The 19673-nt window shown below is 48.6% G+C and overlaps 1 protein-coding gene across 6 annotated transcripts in view; it reads left to right on the plus strand.

The window, feature by feature from the left end:
* Positions 1-516: 516 nt before the first annotated feature.
* LHX6 (LIM homeobox 6) overlaps positions 517-19673 on the plus strand; it is a 36930-nt gene continuing 17773 nt past the window's right edge. Inside the window, exons 1-4 of one of the 6 annotated variants that reach the window (XR_014164470.1) lie at positions 517-923; positions 2615-2800; positions 2947-3068; positions 16104-16324. Coding sequence is in view for 5 of the 6 variants with exons in the window: in XM_081896567.1 (XP_081752693.1) it covers positions 864-923; positions 2615-2800; positions 2947-3068; positions 16104-16324 (589 nt within the window). In the remaining variant the exon portion in view is untranslated. Of the gene's footprint in view, positions 924-1415; positions 2355-2614; positions 2801-2946; positions 3069-3858; positions 4000-16103; positions 16325-19673 lie in introns of those variants that run through there. The other 5 variants (XM_081896567.1, XM_081896570.1, XM_081896569.1 and 2 more) reach the window with 5 other exon arrangements.

Below are 19673 nucleotides of genomic sequence, written 5' to 3' on the forward strand. Positions count from 1 at the left end.
TTCGTTCATATTCCCCCCCAAAAAAAATATAGTCCGGCCCCCCACAAGCTCTGAGGCACAGTGGACCGGCCCCCTGCTGAAAAAGTTTGCTGACCCCTGCTCTTGATCATCCTAGTTGCCCTCTGCACACCTTCCAGCTTGTCAACATCCGTCCTAAATTGTGGTGCCCAGAATTAGACGCACAGTATTCCAGATGTGGTCTGACAGAGGCAGAATAGAGTGGGGCTATTACTTCTGTTGATGCATCCAATAATAGCTTTAGCTTACTTGCCACCGCCCGGTCCCCCAATATTTTATTCAAGTTGGCACTTAAAATAATGAATCAAATAGTAAATAAAAGTATAGCTACAAATCCTTTGCCACCCACTAGCCCCCTAACCCTCTCCACATTCCCAAGCCAGTACTTCTGGTCCACGCAGCTCATCCTAGTACTTTCACTTATATTTGTGTGTGAGCCTAAATTATTAGAAGGGGACTGAGGGCGCTCAGCCTCTCTCTCACTGCCCTCCTCCATGCGAGCTCCCTTCAGAGTGAGAGAAGGCAGAATGCTGCACATTCTCAGAGGCACTCTTTTCGTGCGCGCCTCTTCATTCAACGGCGTGCAAGATCCGAGCCCTGCGGGAATATCCACCATCCCGGTCCTTCTCTCTCTCCTTCTCTGCTGTTCTCGCCGCCCCGTCTAGCTTCAGGAAAGAAAGGAAGGAGGAAGAGGAGGGGGGAGCGCCCTAGTTTTTTGTTTTGTTTTTTTAAAGAAGGAGCATTAAAGTTGTTTCCAGCAGCCGCCTCGGGTGAGTCACGTCTGGGCGGCCGCTGCGGAGGGGAGCTCCCCTCCTCGTGTGCCCCCCAACTACCCGCCCCCGTCCATGTTCTGGAAGAATGAGACCTCCACCCCCCAGTCCGAGGGCCAGCAGTCGCGGACCGAGGTGAGGCATGGCATTGTGGGGAGGGGCAGAAAAAGCGGAGAAGAGCCCTTCTGTGCATGTGGAGGGAGGGGAACTAGGGGGCCTCCTGTGCCCCGTGCAAACTCTAGAGAGGAGAGCGGGGGGGGGGGCAAATGAATGTCCTGAAATGGGGGAGAAAAAAACGTGCCACCCTGATTTGGGGGTGGGGTCGTAGTTTTGAGAACCTGGTCCCCAATCCCTCAAGCAAGAAGGAGCCAGTCCCGTCCCCCCCGCCACACCTGAGCTGGATGAGACCTAGGCTCGCTTGGGATGGGGAGGACTGAGAGATTGTCCCCCCCCCCAAAAAAGGAGCATACAATGATAAAAGAGGCCTCACGGCAACCCCCCGCCCCGCCTTCCACGTCTTTGACAGAGGAGGGAAAACTCCTCAGCTTCTATAGAGGACAGATGTGACCTCAAACCCCCCCCCCAATGAATGTGCCACCCTAATCCCTTCTCTGCCTTTTGCGGGGGTGGGGAGAGAGACTGTGAGATCCCCTAGCTGATCTCCCAGGTGACTCTATCTTCCCATCTCCTGCATCTCTTTTCCTGGGGGTCATGTTTCGAGATATTCCTTCTGCTTTAAGTGCCTTGGGGAGGATGGTCTCCTCGAGAGCAAAAGGGGCCTCCTTAGGAGTAAATTAAATAGTATAAAATGTTCTCTGGAAGCTTCCTTGGCGGCGGCGGCGTATTCGTATTGTGGACGAGAGTGCTGGTTGGAAAATGTTGGTGGTAAATTTCGCGTAGCGGGAGAGGAAGGAGAGTCTTCTCACGGGTTTGTTTGTGGTGGGGAGGTCGAGGTCGCCTCCTCCCTCTTTCTGCTGAGCGCGGGTGGGGGTCTCAGTTCTTTGGTGCTCGGGGGGAGAGGGAGGAGAAAGTGCGACTGCGGTGGGGGGGGGGGGAGAAGAGCAGGAAAGGGGCAGGCAGGCGCTGCTATTGCGCAGCCCACCCGACGGCGAGGCTGTTTGAAAAACGCTGCCTTTCTGGCTGGGCATGGGCGCTAATTGCAGGCGCTTCGGGGCGGCGTAGTGAGGACGACGACGCGGACGCGGCTGCAGCAGCAGCTTTGGCGAGGCAAAGCGAGCCTGGAGCGCAGCGATTACCTCGAGAGCCGCTTTTCAAAGCCACCCCCCTTCTTTCCTTTCCTCTCGCCCCCCCTCGCAAATTGCTCCATTAACAAGCCCCACCGCCTCTACCTTTCTTCTTTTCCTTCTCTCTGCCTCTCTCTCTCCCTCTCTCCCTCTTTTTTGATCGACGCCGTTTCTATGGCCACTACAAAGTTGAGGTTTATTGTCTGGAGCGGGCTTATATAGAGGGGGGGGCATGGAGCCCCACAGCTAGAGCCTTTCCACCAGTTTCAGAAGCAGCAGCATCAGCAGCGAGGAACGTCTCCACCGCACGCCTTGACGAATGGTAAGCCTGCTTCCGACGGGGAGTACGAGGCGCCCCTGACTGAGAAATGGGGGAAGGAAGGGAAGAGAAGGAAGGAAGGAAGGAAGGAAGGAAGGAAGGAAGGAAGGAAGGAAGGAAGGAAGGAAGGAAGGAAGGAAGGAAGAAGGGAGAAGGCTGGTCCTCCGCCTCTCAGGGGAGCCCTGGGCTGCTGGGTGCTGTCGGGCTCCCGCGGTGCTGTGCCGACCGTCTAACGCCTCTTGGTTTTCTCTTGCTCTCCGCAGGCCCAGCCGGACGGGGAAGCGCTCCCGAGCGCCCTGGATAAAGAAGAGGCGCGCTCGGGCGCCAGCACGCCCTCCACACCCTCCGTCTGCTCCCCACCGTCCTCCGCCTCCTCCTCCTTGCCGTCGGGGACCAAGAACATCTGCTTCAGTTGCGGCATGGAGATTGTGGACCGCTACCTGCTCCAGGTAAAGGGCAGCCGCGGAGGGGGGAATGGTTGGTGGGCAGGTGTGTTGCGGGGTAGAGGCAGTGGACGGACAGGGGTTTTCACCGCCAGCCCCCTCAGCCCTCATCTCAGGTCCCTTTGCCTCTCCCCCCCCCCCACTCCTCGCAGGTGAACGACCTCACTTGGCACATGCGTTGCCTGGAATGCTCAGTGTGCCGGACCTCGCTTCGCCGGCAGCACACCTGCTACGTCAAGAACAAAGAAATCTATTGCAAAAGGGACTATTTCAGGTAGGTTCCAGGAGGCCGCTGGGATGGACGGAACTGTGGGACTGAGGGAGGGCGAATCCGGAGCGATTCCGCTTGCTTTGGAATTTCCTGGTTGCTGGATCAGCATGCTCTGGAAAGGTCTCCTGTACGCCCGGGCGGGTTTGCTCTGGATCACTTTTAAAGTAATGGTTTCATATGCAGCGCAGCGAAGTTTACTTGGGAGGAACTGGAGGTGGGCCTGGAGCTTTCAGAGAGAAATTATATCAGCTTTGGAGACTGGAAGAGAATGGGAGTCTTGGGTTTCTTGTGGTGTTTTGCCCCGTAGCGTTCATACTCGATTTGCGGGATGCGGCTAATGATGCATTCACTGGTACCTAAAGAAGGACTCGAACTGAACGTGTGAACAAATTATTAACTCAGGTGCAAATTGTTCAGTCTTCGGGTCTTTGCTCACCAAATCTTGCCAAAAAAAGTGTGGGGAGGCCGACCCCTAAATATATATTTAGGCGCGCGCACCCAGTTAGGCAGGATTCCGAATTTGCTTGATTTTAATTTATACTGGTTCTTAATCGTGATTAATTAATCCAAATGTTAAAAAAGATTAAAGTAAACTTTAAAACAGGCGTCCCAATCTCAAACCAGTTCCTTCCTTTAAGATTAGGATTTGGTAATGAAAACGAAGTCCCGCTCGGATTCCTGGCTAGGCGGAACCCGGGAGCGGAGGCGGGCGCTGGTTTTGGTTTGGAGCTGCCGGCCTCCAACATCCTTTTTCTGAGGGGGGGGGGGCAGCTCTGCAGGTCGGAAGCGGGTGCGCTTTGACAGCGGAGGCAGAAACGTCCACTTTTTGGCCTTATCCGGATTCAGCGCTCGGATTGTCTCCAGGTGTCTCGTTGTCCGCCCGGGCCAGAGATTTGGAGTTTGGAGTGAGCGAAGCTGGCAGCTGCACTTTCCTGTAGAAAAAAGGGGGGGGGCAGCTAAATCTGAATCCATCTCTTTCTTGAAGGGTTTTATGGGGGGGGGCTTTCTAAAAATAGAAAAAAGCGGAGAGACACCCCTTCAAGAGATTGAATAAGGGTATGTTATTCTGTGCAAGTGGGGGGGGATTCGAATTATACCTAGGGCACCTGAGCGCTTCCCAGGGCTGTTCTGTGAACAGGCTGACCCCCGAGAGGCGAGCACCGGGGGTGGGGTGCGTCTAGATTCGTTGACGGGGTTTCTCTCCCTTTCGCAGAAATTTACTGAGGAGGCTGTGAAGAATCAAGGGGCGGGGGTGGGGGGTGGGCGCCGGGTCTCTGAGTCAGGGCCACCCCTTGCTCGGCGGACGAAGCCCCCTTTCTAAGGACTGCGGAAGAGACTTCCAGCGAAGTTGACCCGGTGCCTCTCAGTCCAGTGCTAGACTGGACGGGCCTCTGGGGCGAGGGGCGGAGCAGGAAATCTCCTGCAGCGGTGAAGGCAGAAAAGGCCAAAGGACAACAACGCCTCGTTTCCTCCCCCCCCCCCCCCGCCTCGACCGTTTTCTGTAGCTGAGAGAAGGACCCGCTCAAATAGTTTTTGTGAGGTTTTGTTTTGTGTGGGGGGGGGGTTAAAAAAACCCTACGTGCGCTTTTACCTAGTTTGGATTTGACGGGTCGCGCGGCGGGTTTGGAACGGCCTTTGCCCTCCGCCCTGCCCGCCTGCTTTCTCAAACTGACCTACCCTTCCGCACAGTGGGTTTTCTTTATAATACTACGGTTTTTGGCAGGATAAATGAGATCAGGAGGGCTGGGCGATGTTCGGCAGGGAAATGGGCGCCCTTCTGGAGTAAAGACAAAACGGCCGGCGCCTTCGCTTAGGCGCCCTGGTCCCGCCGTGCTAAAGAGAGGAAGGGAGACGTCGTCTGAGTGGTCCAGAATGCTCTGAATCCCGAATCCTTCGATGGCACTTGCTGAAGAAATAATAATAATAATAATAATAATAATAATAATAATAATAATAATAATATAACACATATTCGGGCTATAAAGCGGGATATATTTCAAATAAACATAAGAAGAACAGAAGTAGTGCCCGCTGGATCAGGCCACTGGTCCATCTGATATCTTTCAAAGTGTCCTTAAAATGCCTTTCAAATAAAACGGAATAAAGTCTTCTAGCCGACCCAATTTTACGCGCAGCTTCAAGGTAGCCAGGGAGCGCTGCAAACTATTGTAGTTTGCTTTGCTTTGCTTTTTCCAAATAATGGTCGGCGAATTTTGTGACTTACTCCAGGAGCTGGAGGAGGACAAATCCGAACTCCGGGGTTTGAAGGCGCTGGATCAAAAAAGGAACCTGGGATTGCGGGCGGAAGGTGGGGACTGGGGGTTGGGGGCTTGCCCTAGCTCCTGAAGGGAAGGCTCTTCCCATGGAATCGGGCCCTCCTAAAAGAAAGTCCTTCTTTGTCCATTCCTTGGCTTGGGACCCCTTCTCTCATCATCGCCCTCCCGGCCTGCCGTCGAGGAGGTCCGAGATGGGCAAACCCTTTCTGGGGGCAGATGCTTCGGGAAAGGGGGAGAGGTCGCCCTCTCGCCAGACGCTGTCCCCCTAATGCACCTTGAGGCGGCCGCACAGCGCCAGGTTTCCTCGAGGGACCAAGGCGCCCTGGACGGCGCGCGTTGGGGGTCACCTTTTCCAGAAGGGGAAAAACGAAGCAGGCGAGCTCTGTTGCAGAGCGCGTTGCTGAAATCACAGCGCTGCGGAGCTGCCTGATTTTTAAACCTTTCCTTACCATGCCACCTAACCGAAAATAGTAGTAGTAGTAGTAATAGTTGTTTTGTTTTGTTGTTCCCACAGTAGTTATATCCACTGAAATGAATGGACGTGGCTAACGGGTTTCAGTTGTTTGAGCGGAACAGAACAAATTATATGCAGTTGTTTTCCCTGTGACCCTTATTTTGTATTCAACGAATTTCTACTAAAAATGGCCCTTAGTAAGGTCCATTCATATCAGTGGGTCTACTCTGAGGGTGACTAGGACCGATGGCAACTTATCTGTTACTGTTAATAATACAACACCAACATCTAGCCAAATTCTCGGGTTTTCGAAGTTCTCCTTCCAGCTGCGTTTCCTAAAACAACGCCTAGTCGAGTTTCCTGGGGCTTACTTCCGCACGAGTGGGTGGATCGGGGTCTTCATCCCAACGTCCTTCTCAGTCTTTGGCATTTGCCACCCCCACAGCCCTCCGCTGTCGCGTGTCTGGAATCTACGCTACTGGACAACCGCCTGCCTTATAGCATTGCCCCGGATTAAAAAACGAAAAAGAACTCCGCAAACCAAAGATGCCCGAAAACGGGGTAGGGAGAACCAGAAGGGAAAAGAAAGGAAAAACAAGAAAGAGGAAGATAGGGATCGTTACGATTTTGTGTTTGCAAACAAGCACTGTCGTGGCAAGATTTCGAGCCGAAATGGATTCGAAGCGAGTCCCGTTTGGTAGTTACGCAGCGCAAGTGCTTTCGGTTTTTAAAAACTCATACTAGCTAAGGTGAGAAAAAATGGGGAGCATGTGATGGTTTAGGGTTTAGGAGATCTCCTCAAGCCGAGGCGGCGGCGGCGGCGGGAAGATGGTGCTAAAATGATTGGCGTGAGTTAAGGAGCCTGAATAAATGCGTCCCATTGCAAGGCATGTCTCGCTGCCCCGCTTGTCTGCCTTGGGGAGGCTGACCTCGCCTGGCTGGGAGAGTGTCTGCCCACCCGCAGTGCGGGGTAGTCTATCATGAATCCCCTCTCCCTTCCAGCAAAGGAACTTGCAAATGAGGGTCGCGGCTGGAGGCTTGGTTCTGCGTTCGCGCAGGCGAGAGCTGCGGGGCGAGCAGCCTCTTCGGGGCGGAGGTCGGCTCTCGGTTCCAATCTGGCTCTTTCCTTATCTCTAGATACTTTGCGCCGCGGTCCCGGCCAGGGATTTTATGAGAGACAGAGAGGATCTTAAGGCTGCGATCTTGCAAGGTTCACTCCCTCTACCTGGGAGAAAATCTCACTGGGGGGCACACGGGAGTCTCCTATAAGTAAAAACCTGTGTGGGATTTGCGCTGTAAGGCTGTAAATTCTCGGGGTGAAGAGCGGGGAAAATGCTCCATGGAGCGCAGCGGCTCTTGCTCCCGAGGAACCGCACCGAGAATCGCGCTGCGGAAAACGGAACAATTCTTAAATTCAAGCGGTATGCGGAAAGAGATTTGCTCTTGAAGAGAACAAATACATAAATTGTAATAGAGGAAGCGGAAAGATTTGATAAAAGTGAAAACCCCGCTTTTGTTCTTTAAAACACTGCGCATCAGAGGGCGGCGAGCAGGTTTGAAAAACTCAGGTGATGCTCCGCCAATTCCGCTCCGGTCTTGGGCTTCGCCTTCATCGTCTGACATTTTCCGGGACACCAAAATCCACGCCACCTCTTGACTAAATGTCTCCCCTCCTCCCCACCCCAAAAGAAAAGGTGTAAATCAAAATCGAGGTCTTGACAAGTTTTTTTTGGGGGGGGGTATTAATTGGACACTAAACACCCGCCCCCCGAAAAACAACATCCTTCTGAAGCAACCTCTGATTGATGCTCTTGCCGGGTGTCTCTGAATGGAGACTGCAGAGGGAGGGTCGCGATCAGAGTCGCAGGAGAGGGGGCTATTTTTTAGAACTTTGATTGAAACTTCAAAGACAGAACAAAAGTCAGTTAAACCCACAGCACTTATTTTCCAGTTATTTAATCCATAATTTATTTTTACTTTTAGCAGCCAAAGGAACTGATACTTCCTACTGCTGCCGTTCCTCCCTTTCCCCGCAATAAACCGAGAGATCCACATCTACTGGTGATATCCAGAATATGTCCATAATTATAATTTGAAATTCTTGCTGTGTTATCAAAGAAGATAAAAATTGAAACACTGAATTAAAATGTCCATTCACTTATTTACACACATACTAACTAAGACCTAATGGCATATATATATATATATATATATATATATATATATATACCTACTTATAATTATTCTGAGCAAGTATTAATACTTGTTATTTTCCCCGTTTTAATATGCACATTTCTGAGTTAAGATGCTGCATGGAATGTGCTGTACACTTTGTTTTTACATTTATTTATAACAATATATTATTATCTTGATATATTATCTTGAACACCCACACATACACTCCGCGTAAACTACATTTTTTAAAAAAGTGAAAAGCAACCTTGTGGCAACTTGAAGATGAGCCTACTTCGGGGTAGATGTCTTCTGTTCCTTGACTATTGGCATCAGAGCAAATCCAAGAGATGATTACTTCCCAGCAGTACACCTCCCCCATCTAACCTAATCTAGTATTTTCTCTATGCTTCCCAGACCCAGACATTTAAAATCTTGCATTCCACTGTCAACTGGCGAAGTTATTTCAAAGCAGTTTTAATCTGTCAGTTTCCTGCTCAGCCAAGCTCCCAAAAAGAGCCAACGTTCATTGCAAATTCCCCTTCTGGTGTTGGGTCAGAAGTGAGGCAAATAATTCATGTCTGTTGGCAAGAGGATGCAATAACGCAAACGGTATCACCACCAGTGTTACCAGATGCCACATTTGAAGTCGAAAGAGCACTGAGCATCGCCTAGGTGGATGACTGGGATGGTGTGGAAGGCAAGTCACAGCAAACTGCCTTTCACTCTTGGTCTATCTTGCTCAGCTTTGTCTGCACTGACTGGCAGCTGCTCTCCAGGGTTTCAGGCAGGGTTCTCCCTCATTCCTATGTGGAGATGCCATTGGGGATTGGGACCTTCTGCATGCAAGGCAGCAGCTCCGCCACTGAGCGAAGGCCCTTCCTTGAAAGAGCTGCAAGGGAGGGAGAAGGGAGAGCTGAAGGACAGTCAGTCAAGCAGAGGATGAGGAAGCCTTGAGAGATGGAAGGAGATGTTGTAGTGGGACCATCTGCCTTGGGAGCAGAGTGGGCTTCCTGTCATTGGAGGTATCTGAACAGAAGCTGGGTGGCCAGCTGCCAGAGATGGTGCAATGTTGCACCTTCCATTGCAGTTCCTGTTCTGAGCAGTGGGTTGGGCTAAGCGACCTCTGAGTTTATTTCAATTCTATTTCCAGCATGGGTAGTCTAAAGCATGCAACCCCACAAATGTTTTTACCTTGCCTTTCTTCAAGGCTTTGTGGTGTTTCCGGAGGGTTCAGCACACCTGCCACCTATTGCAGGTGGTAGTTTGCAAGCTGAGCCCCACTGGCAATCACAGAACTTACTTCTGTGTAGAGACATATAGAATGGTACTATCGTTCTCTAGGGTGCTTTGCATGTGCAGAGGGCCAAGACATTATTATAAGCGGTTTTTGTTTGCTCGAAGATCCCTTATCTTAGGGGATCTGCAAATGTAGGAGGCTGCATCCGTTTGCGGAGGGCAAAATGGAGCTGCAATTGAGATTTCAAGATGTTAGGCTGGTGGTTACATTTAAAAGACAAATAGATAATGACGCTGTTCTGTTTGTTTTAGGTGTTTAACATTTCTAATTTTATGTGATTTTGTTTATGAGATTTTGTGGTTGCTCTATTACCATATTTTGGGGGGTTTGAAATCTTATGAGAATAAGTTGCATAGGAAGGATCTTTGTTTTTGAAAAGCAGAACCCAAGTTGAACCGCCCTGAGACCTCCAGGGATAGGGCAGTACAGTGGTACCTCGGGTTACGAACTTAATTCGTTCAGGAGGTCCGTTCTTAACCTGAAACCGTTCTTAACCTGAGGCATGCTTTTGCTGATGGGGCCTCCTGCTATTGCTGTGCTGCCGGCAAACAATTTCCATTCTCATCCTGGAGCAAAGTTCTTAACCCGAGGTACTACATCCAGGTTAGCAAAGTTTGTAACCCGAAGTGTTTGTAACCTGAAATGTTTGTACCCTGAGGTACCACTGTATATAAATTCAATTAACAACAACAACAACAACAACAACTGATGATGGAGATAATACAAGGAGGCAGAGAGCACACCTGCACCTATCAGGGCCACAATTAAGGTGCACGTATACATGAGAATAAGCCCCACTGAACTCCTGAGGACTTGCTTCTGAGTAGACATTTAAAAGTTTGTGCTGGTAAGCTACTTGTTAGCTTGAAAATAAGCAAGTTCAAGTCCCATCAGTGTTGTGGAACTTCCACCTGTAAAGTGTATAGTTAATCTATGGAACTCACTCCCACAGGAGGATTAGACAAATCCATGGAGGAGAAGGGTACCAGTAGCTACTAGGCATGATGGCTCCGCTCTGCCTCCATGATCAGAGGCAGTGGTGCTTCTGAATACCAGTTTCTGGAAACCACTGAAAGGCAGAGTGCTGTTCTTGTGCTCAAATACTGTTGGTTTCCCACAGGCATCCAATGCGTCCTTGTGAGAATGGGAAGTTGGACTAAATGGGCTATAGGCCTGATTGAGCAGGCTTTTATTATGTTCTTAAAAGGTTGCCACTGTTGCTTTTTTACTTTGTCCTTTAAAACAAAAAACACAATGTCCTTCCTTCTATCAGGCAGATCCTTAGGTTGTTGTGGCCTGAAAGGTAAACTCTCTACTAGATTTAGACACAATCTGAGCTTGGCAAAGAGGTGAAAGGAGTGCGCTCTCTCTCTCTCTCTCTCTCTCTCTCTCTCTCTCTCTCTCTCTCTCTCTCTCTCTGAGAAAGCCTGTAATCAGAGGAGAAAATGTTAATTTTAGGACTATTCTGGGCACAGATGAATTGTGCTAGCAAGACATAGAAAGCAATGGAGGAGAATATTGAATTGGAAGACACATGTACCTATACAATGTTAGGTACATACTTTTAAAAATGCAGATGTGGGAAATGTGAGTCTCTGTGCGCGCGCAGAACAAAGCACCATGTTTTAGAAACAGCCACAAATAAATGCGACAGCAGGAGTATTTGAACCAGATTAGATGCACCCATGTAGGCAGAGTGGAATACAAACTCATATTGAAGGCATGCATTATGAGGGCGGAGGCATCAGTTGCCATCTGAATAAAAATATGCCTTAATTATATGGATTTGACTATTCATGCACCACAGCCCTGTGAAGTAGGCTGGCATAAAAATCCCTGCACCTCAGCTTGAGAAATCCTTTCCGTGGTGTGGGCTGCTGACAGTTTCTCAGCAGGGAATGAAATGCGTTTCGGAGCATGCTTAAGGGGGGGGAGGCAGCTATGTGGCCTTCCAGATGTTGCTGGACTCCAAATGCCATCACTCCTAGCCATCAGCCACATGTTGACTGAGGTTGTTGGAAGTCCCAACAACATACGACGGGCCACAGATTCCCCGTCCCTTTTGTAAGGCCTGACACTCACAACAGGCAACGAGGCTCTCAGCACTTGACTTAAATATGAGTGGTTTAAATTAAGCACATTCCACTGGGATTTGAAGCCTGAATGCAGACTGCAATTTAAACCTGAAAGTAGGAAAGCCTCCCCACTGGGGTTCAGTAGGGAGCACAGTACGCACTGCAGGGTTGCTGTTTGGAAGGTTTTTATTTGGCTGCACAAGGACTGCAGCCTTTGTGTCTTCACTTTCTTGCTGTGCAGTCGGGTCATTTTGGACTTGGGCTTAATAATAAATTTTATTTATACCCCGCCCTCCCCAGCCAAGACCGGGTTCAGGGCGGCTAACACCAGATATAAAACAATTGATTGAAATACAACTTAAAAAACAAGATTAAAATACAACATTAAAATGCAGCCTAATTTCAATGGAAACTCAAAAACATTTTTGGGGATGAAAACGTCAAGTCTTCACCAAGGCCAACTATCCAGACTGGTCCTACGTGGCCAGAAAAAAGCCAGGGAAGTCCCCAATTAGGAGTTCCATCACAGACGGAGAAAGGAAAGAGGGGAAGGGGATCAGGCTGATTCCAAGCCAAAGGCCAGGCAGAACAGCTCCATCTTGCAGGCCCTGTGGAAAGAAATCAGATCCCGCCGGGCCCTGGTCTCATGAGACAGGGCGCTCCACCAGGTCAGAGCCAGTGTTGAAAAGGCCCTGGCTCCGATTGAAGCTAATCTGACTTCCTTAGAGCCCGGGACCTCTAGGGTGTTGCTATTTATGGACCTTAAGGGACAGACTGGGAGAGTCTTAGACACAGTCTAAGGGACAGACTGGGAGAGTCTTAGACACAGTCCTCTTCTTCCACGTGTGGCAAGCCAGACTCGCCTGCTGTTCATTCTGCAGAGTGGGGCTCCCAGGCTGCTTCCCCAAAGGCCTATCCTGAAAACACAGTTGCAAGTGTGTGTGTCAGAAGCTTGCTGTGGCTCAGGGAACTGATCTCAGGTTTTGCTGAGAATTCAATACAGATCTGAGCTGAGGCAAATGTTGATACAGCTCACATTTTATGTGTGATTCTAAATGTTACTTTGTTGCCTTGATGACTTTGCTTTTAATTACCTTTCTTCTGTAGCATCCACCAATTTAGTCCTTATGGTATTTACTTACACCTCAAATTTAACTTAAACATTTTTCAAAAGAGGGTTTCTTATTATTTGTTTTATTATTACATCCTGCTTTTCCTACACAAAGTTGTACATTTCTTTGTCTGAATGGGCAGGTGATCTTATAAAAATACAGTTTTAAGTCAACTACTAAAAGCATGTTCCAAAAGCTCTTGTTCATTGAAAGAATATCATTTTTAAAGTTCTGACGTATTATTGGAACAGGGGACAGAAAAACTAGAGTTAAAACAATGTATGTAAACCTGCCCTCCCTGATTAAAATGTGTCTCCCCAAATTAATCTACCAAGTAAGTCGGAAAATGCTTTCAGTTACTACTTAAAGTGGTTGTGTAGAACAATGATAAGTGTTGCAGGTCTATTCAAAAATCCTTTTTCTTCTCTCTGGTGCTGCTGGTGGGGACCGAAGCTTTCCCCAAGCCTGTTGCAGCAATGAAAAAATTAATTAATACTGTTCCTTTGTTTGTACAACCATGCAAACAGAGCATCTCACAGCCAGCTTGCTGCATTCCCCATATGCAAGAAATTAGCACAGTCTTGGTTGTTCCTGCGTCGCTTTCCCTGCTCCCCCCTCTTTCCAAATTGGCTTTGGGACTGTTCAGATACAACTCCTCACTTGCGTTTTTCAGATGCCGTTCTGCTCCGGTTGTCCCAGGCTGCATAAGAGCAATGGGGGACGGGGTCAGTGCCAACTTGGGTGATGTTCTCTGGGAACCACTTTATCTGCTTTGTGGCCAACGGTGGCCGTGAGGTTGGCTCAGGTTTTTGCACGGGGTCCATCTGTGTTGGATATGAAGACGAGTGAGATGATAGTGCCAAAAGTTGGCCAAAATCATTGGATCTGGCTCTTGGGAGCTTGATAGGTCAAATGTCCTTTTGCTCCTAAAGGGCTTTATCCTTAATATGCTGAGTACTGCTTTATCTCTACAAAGCTGCAGGAGGAGAAGCAGTTAACCTCCAAAGTCTGCCCTCAGCACCACTGCCACATTCCAGAGCTGGGAATGGCACAATTCTGTTGGTGCAAAGTGGGTGCAAAGAGCCTGGAATAATTCGAGCAAATGAACCAAGGGCCATGCTGAGGAGACAGGCCTTACCTCTGCCCCAATTTCCTCCCTCCTCACAGGGCAGGTATCTATTACAGTGGTTCTCAAACTTCTGTTGCCTGTGGACCACTTGAAAATGGTTGGAGGTCCCAATAGAGCACTTAAGCCAGTGATGGCCAAACTCGGCCCTCCAGCTGTTTCGGGACTCCCATCATCCCTAGCCAACAGGACCAGTGGTCAGGGATGATAGGAATTATAGTCACAAAACAGCTGGAGGGCTGAGTTTGGCTATTGCTGACTTAAGCCTTTTCCCTCTCTTCTGCAAATCAAAGAACATGGAGTCCCCCAAGTATGCCATTAATTTGATCTTAATTAATTTGATTTTAATTAATTTTATAATGAATATTTTTAGAATGTTGGACTATTTTGATTGTTGTTAGCCGCCCTGAGCCCAGCTTCGGCTGGGGAGGGCGGGATATAAGTAAAATTTATTATTATTATTATTATTATTATTATTATTATTATTATTATTATTTTATTATCAATACTGGGATCTGTGCATTTTAACTTCTTCATAAACCATCTAGCATTAGGTGTGAGCAGTGAGGCGGTCAAGTTCACTGATGACACTAAATTGTTCAGGGTCAATAAAACAGAGCTCTGATTTGCAATGAAATGCAATTCATTGTAAAAATGTGTAAAGTGATATATGTTGGCACAAAACCACCTTAATTTCACATATATGCTCATGGGGTATGAATTGGTTGTGATAGACCAGGAACAAGATCTTGGCTTGCTGTGGATAGCTCAACAAAGATGTCTGTCCAGTGTGTGGCAGCCATGAAAAACACAAATTATATGCTTGGGATTATTAGGAAAGGAACTGAAAATAAAACTGTTGATACCATAATGCTATTATATAAATCTATTTTGTGAGCACATTTGGAATATTGTGTTCAGTTCTGGTCACCTCACCTCGAATTGGATATTGTAGGGTTGAAAAAGGTTCAGAAAAGGGCAACCAAAATGATTGTGTGTGTGTGTGGAGGGATCCCCCCATGGGGATAGGTTGCAGCATTTGGGAATTTTTAGTTTAGAGAAAATGCAAGTAAGAGGTGACATGACAGAAGTTTATAAAAGTTTATAAAATTATGCAGGGAAGGGAGAAAGTAGACAGAGGAAAGTTTTTATCCAAGAGGATTGGACAAATTCATGGAGGAGAAAAAGGCGATCGATAAGCCAGGATGGCCATGCTCTGCTTCCACAGTTGGCAGCAGCAGTGCTTCTGAATACCAGTTTCTGGGAAGCACAAGGGGCCTCATGTGCTCAGGTCCTGCTCCCTGGTTTCCTACCAGCATCTGGTTGGCCACTGTGAGACCAGGATGCTGGACTAGATGGGCCACTGGCACTTCTTATGTACTCATGTTCATCTGCAAGGAAGAAGGAAGCCAGCTCCCAGGATGACTCAAAGAATGAGCAAGACATGGATGGGTCATGGTGGAATGCCCCCTTACCTTGCAAAGGGAGTTAGATTCCTCTGCCAGGAGAATGTTTTCAGTCCTTAGTATGGAACTGAAGGGGAGCAATTGTCTGCACTAGGTTAGGAGTTAGGTTTCCTCAAGTGGAATATTGAACTCCTGCCATGTTTTGGCTGGGAGGAGGGACAGGTGTATTTCCGCTGCACAGTGGAGAATGATCACCAGTGCACGTCACGAGAAGCGATGCACAATCCGTGGCAAACCTGTATCCCATTGTTGTTGGACTTCATTTCACAATGTCAGCCCTGACCAGCATGGCCAAGGATCAGGGATAATGGGAGCTGTGGCTTGTCAACATCTGGGCAGCCACCTGTTCCCCTTCCCTGGTCTACGGTATAAATGAGAGCTGCTTTAAGCATCAACACTACCCACCTTTCACCCCATGGAACCTTGGGAATTGTAGCATTTCAAAAAGCTATGATTCCCAGTGCTCTTTCCCAATGGCAGTGAAACAGTTTCAGGTGATGTAGCATGCCTGTGCTTTCTGAGGACCAGCTATACCCTCCGGTTCCTCCAGGTGGGTGTCATCTGGAGGAACAGGTGTGCTATATCTCTTTGTTGGACCAAGGTTTTGTTGCTACATTTATTTACTCATTTATTTGTTGCATTTGTAGCCTTTTCTCCAAGGAGCTCAAGGTTGTGTACATCGGGTTCTCTCGCTTCTCGCTTAATGGCCACAGCAACCCTGTGGCGTAGGCTAGGCTGAGAGGCAGTGGCTGGCCCAGGATCACACCCAGTGAGCTAGGGTGGTGAAGTAGGGATTCCAACCCTGGTCTCCCAGGTCCTAGTCTGGCACTCTTACCACTACACCACACTGCCTTTTGATTCACTGTCCCAGGGGGTTCACTTCCCTGAGGCTACTGATTCAGCATTTCAGTCTGAAAGGTAGTGTGACCTACTGGGCTGAGATTAGGGTTGGTGGTGTTGTACAAGAAGCTGCGCCAGCTTTTTGCAGTAAGAATGACCAGAAGGCACCCAAATCGATGCCAGCTTCTTCACTCTCTGTCTTTCTCTCTCCTTGCAGTCAGTTTGGTACAAAATGCGCCCGTTGCCGGAGGCAGATCTATGCCAGCGACTGGGTCAGAAGAGCCCGCGGCAACGCTTACCACCTGGCCTGCTTTGCCTGCTTCTCCTGCAAACGTCAGCTGTCAACTGGAGAGGAGTTTGGCCTGGTGGAGGAGAAAGTCCTGTGCCGGATCCACTATGACACCATGATCGAGAACCTCAAGCGCGCAGCAGAGAATGGTAGGTGGACACGCCCCCCCCCCGGGATGCCTGCTTACCCCCTCTGTGAGACGGTAGGAGGTGTGATCCCTTCCCCTCAACCCTGGACTTATCCTGGTTGATGTCTCTCGACAGAAAAGCGCAGAGATGCAATGCCCTCCAAGCGGTTCACAAAGGATAACTAAGCAGAGCGGAAATGTGAAATGTGTCGACTTCCGGAAATTGGCCTCCATGTGTTTCTAGGTGTTGAATATTCTCCAGATACGTGCTAGATATTTGCCAGAAGTCTACCAAATACTTGATCTCTATATTTGCAAATTATTTTTTGTTGTTGTTGTTGTTCCGTTATTTCTTGCTCGGCGATATCTGGTGGGCAGCATGCAATGGCATTCAGTATCTGACAAGGGTTGCCATTTTCCATTTGGCGCTTACTATTCATTATTTATTTATTGCACTTATACCCCCACCCCCTTTTCTTCCAAGGGCCTCAAGGTGGTCACATGGTTCCTCTCACATGGTTCCTCCCCCCCATTCTTCATGTAATCCCCACCATAGCCCTGCAAGGTAGGTTAGGCTGAGAGAGGCAGCGACTCACTCCAAGGTCACACCCCGTGTCCTTCATGGCCAAGTGGGGATTTGAACCCAGGTCCGACTCTGGCACTCTAACCACTGCACCACACTGGCTCTCCAAAACCCAAGTCACAAAGAGATGCCAGCCGGCCACTTTCAGAGAGGAAGGCTTGCAGCTTAGCGGGCAACGCACCTGTCCTTCGTGCAGAAGGTCTCAAGACCAGTTCCTGGAACTCCTAGGGAGAGTAGGGAACTCTTAGGCCTCTCTGACTGTCATGGGGAATCCTGCGGACTGTCATTTTGGGAAGGGTGCTGGCACCACAGACCTACAGTTCCCAACACGCTTAACAACTACTGTTCCCAAGTTTCTTTGGGGAAGGTTCTCCCCATGGTTGTAAAAGGGGTATGAGAAAGCTTTAGATGTGTGGTTGGGATGTGGCCAAAGACTTCTGCCTGAAGCCCTGATGAGCTAAGGTGGACTATACTGGGCTAGTGGGACCAGGGATCTGACTTAGTATAGCTTTTTAAAATGTAACTAGTGGGAAGTTTTCCTTGGAAGGGTCCTAGAATCATAGAATTGCAGAGTTGGAAGGGACCACAAGGGTCATTTAGTCCAACCCCCTGCAATGCAGGAAATCTTGTTACCCATTGTGGGGTTTCAACTCATGACCCTGAGGTTAACAGTCTCATGCTCTACTGCATGGGTAGGCAAACCAAGGTCCGGGGGCCAAATCCAGCCCAATCACTTTCTAAATCCAGCCCACGGACATCAGCATGGGAATCAGCATGTTTTTACATGAGTAGAATGTGTCCTTTGTGGGGCATAGGAATTCATTCATTCCTCCCCCCAAAAATATAGTCCGGCCCCCCCCCCCACAAGGTCTGAGGGACAGTGGACCAGCCCCCTGCTGAAAAAGTTTGCTGACTCCTCTACTGGTTGAGCGATTCCAATGTGAGGCCCGGCTCAAAACATTTTGCCATTTGAGGCAGAGGACAAAATGGGAGGAATGGCTTCCTTCCAACAAACTAGGCTCTTGGGGAAACCAGGAATATCACGAGTGCTCCTGTAAAAGGAGGGCAAGGGAGAGGGAGGGGGAAGAGAGCAAGCATCTTCCTCCGTGGAATCTGCCGCTGCCAAGCAAATGATACTAAGCAAATGGGACCAAGAGCCCAATTCATCCTGACCTACAGAGGCAGGCAGAATGATACGGAAATGGTTAAGTCCGACAGTTTTAGAAGATTGGTGAATAGCCATTCCCGAGTTGGAACTAGGAACACACAATTGAAAACCTGCCTGGCAAAAGTTGGTACCACCTTCTGCTACTGCCAGAGGAACTGCGTGTTTCTGTGACAGACATCCCTTTGGAAATAAAGCTGCAAATGAAATTATTCAACTCCCATTGCAAATCAGGTGAAATTCAGCCAAAAAGTCCACTCCACCTGACTTCTCCAGCCTCCCTATAAGTTGCATTTTCAGCGGAATTTGGGGGAACCACTTGAAGCATCCGTTGTACGGAGCTATCTGCATGGCTTTGGTGGGATTCGCTCCTTGCAGACAGTGGAAAGTCTGTACATTTTGATCAGAAACCTGATTTGGAGTTGAAGAATTTCAGCTGCAACTGTAGGTGGGATTTCTAATCTGCTTCCAGAGCCAGTGTTCTTTTGAGATGGAAGGAAAAGTCTTCTTCCTCCCTGGAGCTCACACTTACATGCTGTCTGCGTGCCTGAAGCCTACCCAGTGCCGGATATAAGCTAAACAAGCTATAGCTTAGGGCCCCACTCTCTTGGGGGCCTCCTAAAAATTTAAAGGAAAAAACACATGGATGCACATTTCCAAAATATGAGATAAAAAACAAATAAAATAAAACCTACAGTTAGAGCATAATAATTATTTCACTATTAATATACTTATTCTTAACTGTATTTCAGTTCAACAATTACCGTGTTTTTCGCTCCATAAGACACACTTTTTTCTTCCTAAAAAGTAAGGGGAAATGTCTGTGCAACTTACGGAGCGAATGCATGGTCCCTGGAGCTAAATTGCCCAGGAGTGAAAAGCAGATCATGTGAGGTTTTTTTGAAAGAGGGAAGTGGGTGTTGAAACAAAGCCACTGATGGGCAAGCGATCGGGGAGGGAGATAAGGGATGCCAGCAATAAAGGAGGCTGCCTGGGGGCGGGGGGAGGTAAAGACAATGAACTTGCAAGGAGAGGAGACAGGAAGGTTAAAGCAATGAGGAGAAAAATTAGAAGAAAAGGAGGAGCAAAAAAACCGCTCCAGCTAAGGAAAAGACACTAAGGCAAACAAGAAGAAAGGGAGTGTTGACCGGCAAGCGATCGGGAGGGAGATAAGGGACGCTAGCGATAAAGGAGGCTGCCTGGGGGGGGGGAGGTAAAAGCCCATGGATCCTCAGGATTTTTGCATTGGGTCACCCCAAATTCACCACCTGATCACATAGCATGTCCATGGCTACAGCCTGCACCGAAAAAAAAATCACGCACCCACTGTTCTCAGGATTTTTGCATTGGGCTACCCTAAACTCTTTGACCAAACTGCAGGAGGCAGTGGAAGACAGGAGTGCCTGGCGTGCTCTGGTCCATGGGGCCATGAAGAGTCGGACATGACTAAACGACTGAACAACAACAACCCCAAACTCACCGTCAAAGCAGATGTCTGTGGCCACAGCATGAACCACAAAAATCATACATCCACTGTTTCGTTCAGAATATTTTTTTTCTTGTTTTCCTCCTCTAAAAACAAGGTGTGTCTTATGGAGTGAAAAATACGGCACTTTGATAAAA

The sequence above is a fragment of the Podarcis melisellensis genome (genome assembly GCF_964234715.1).
Source record: "Podarcis melisellensis genome assembly, chromosome: Z".
NCBI lineage: Eukaryota > Metazoa > Chordata > Lepidosauria > Squamata > Lacertidae > Podarcis > Podarcis melisellensis.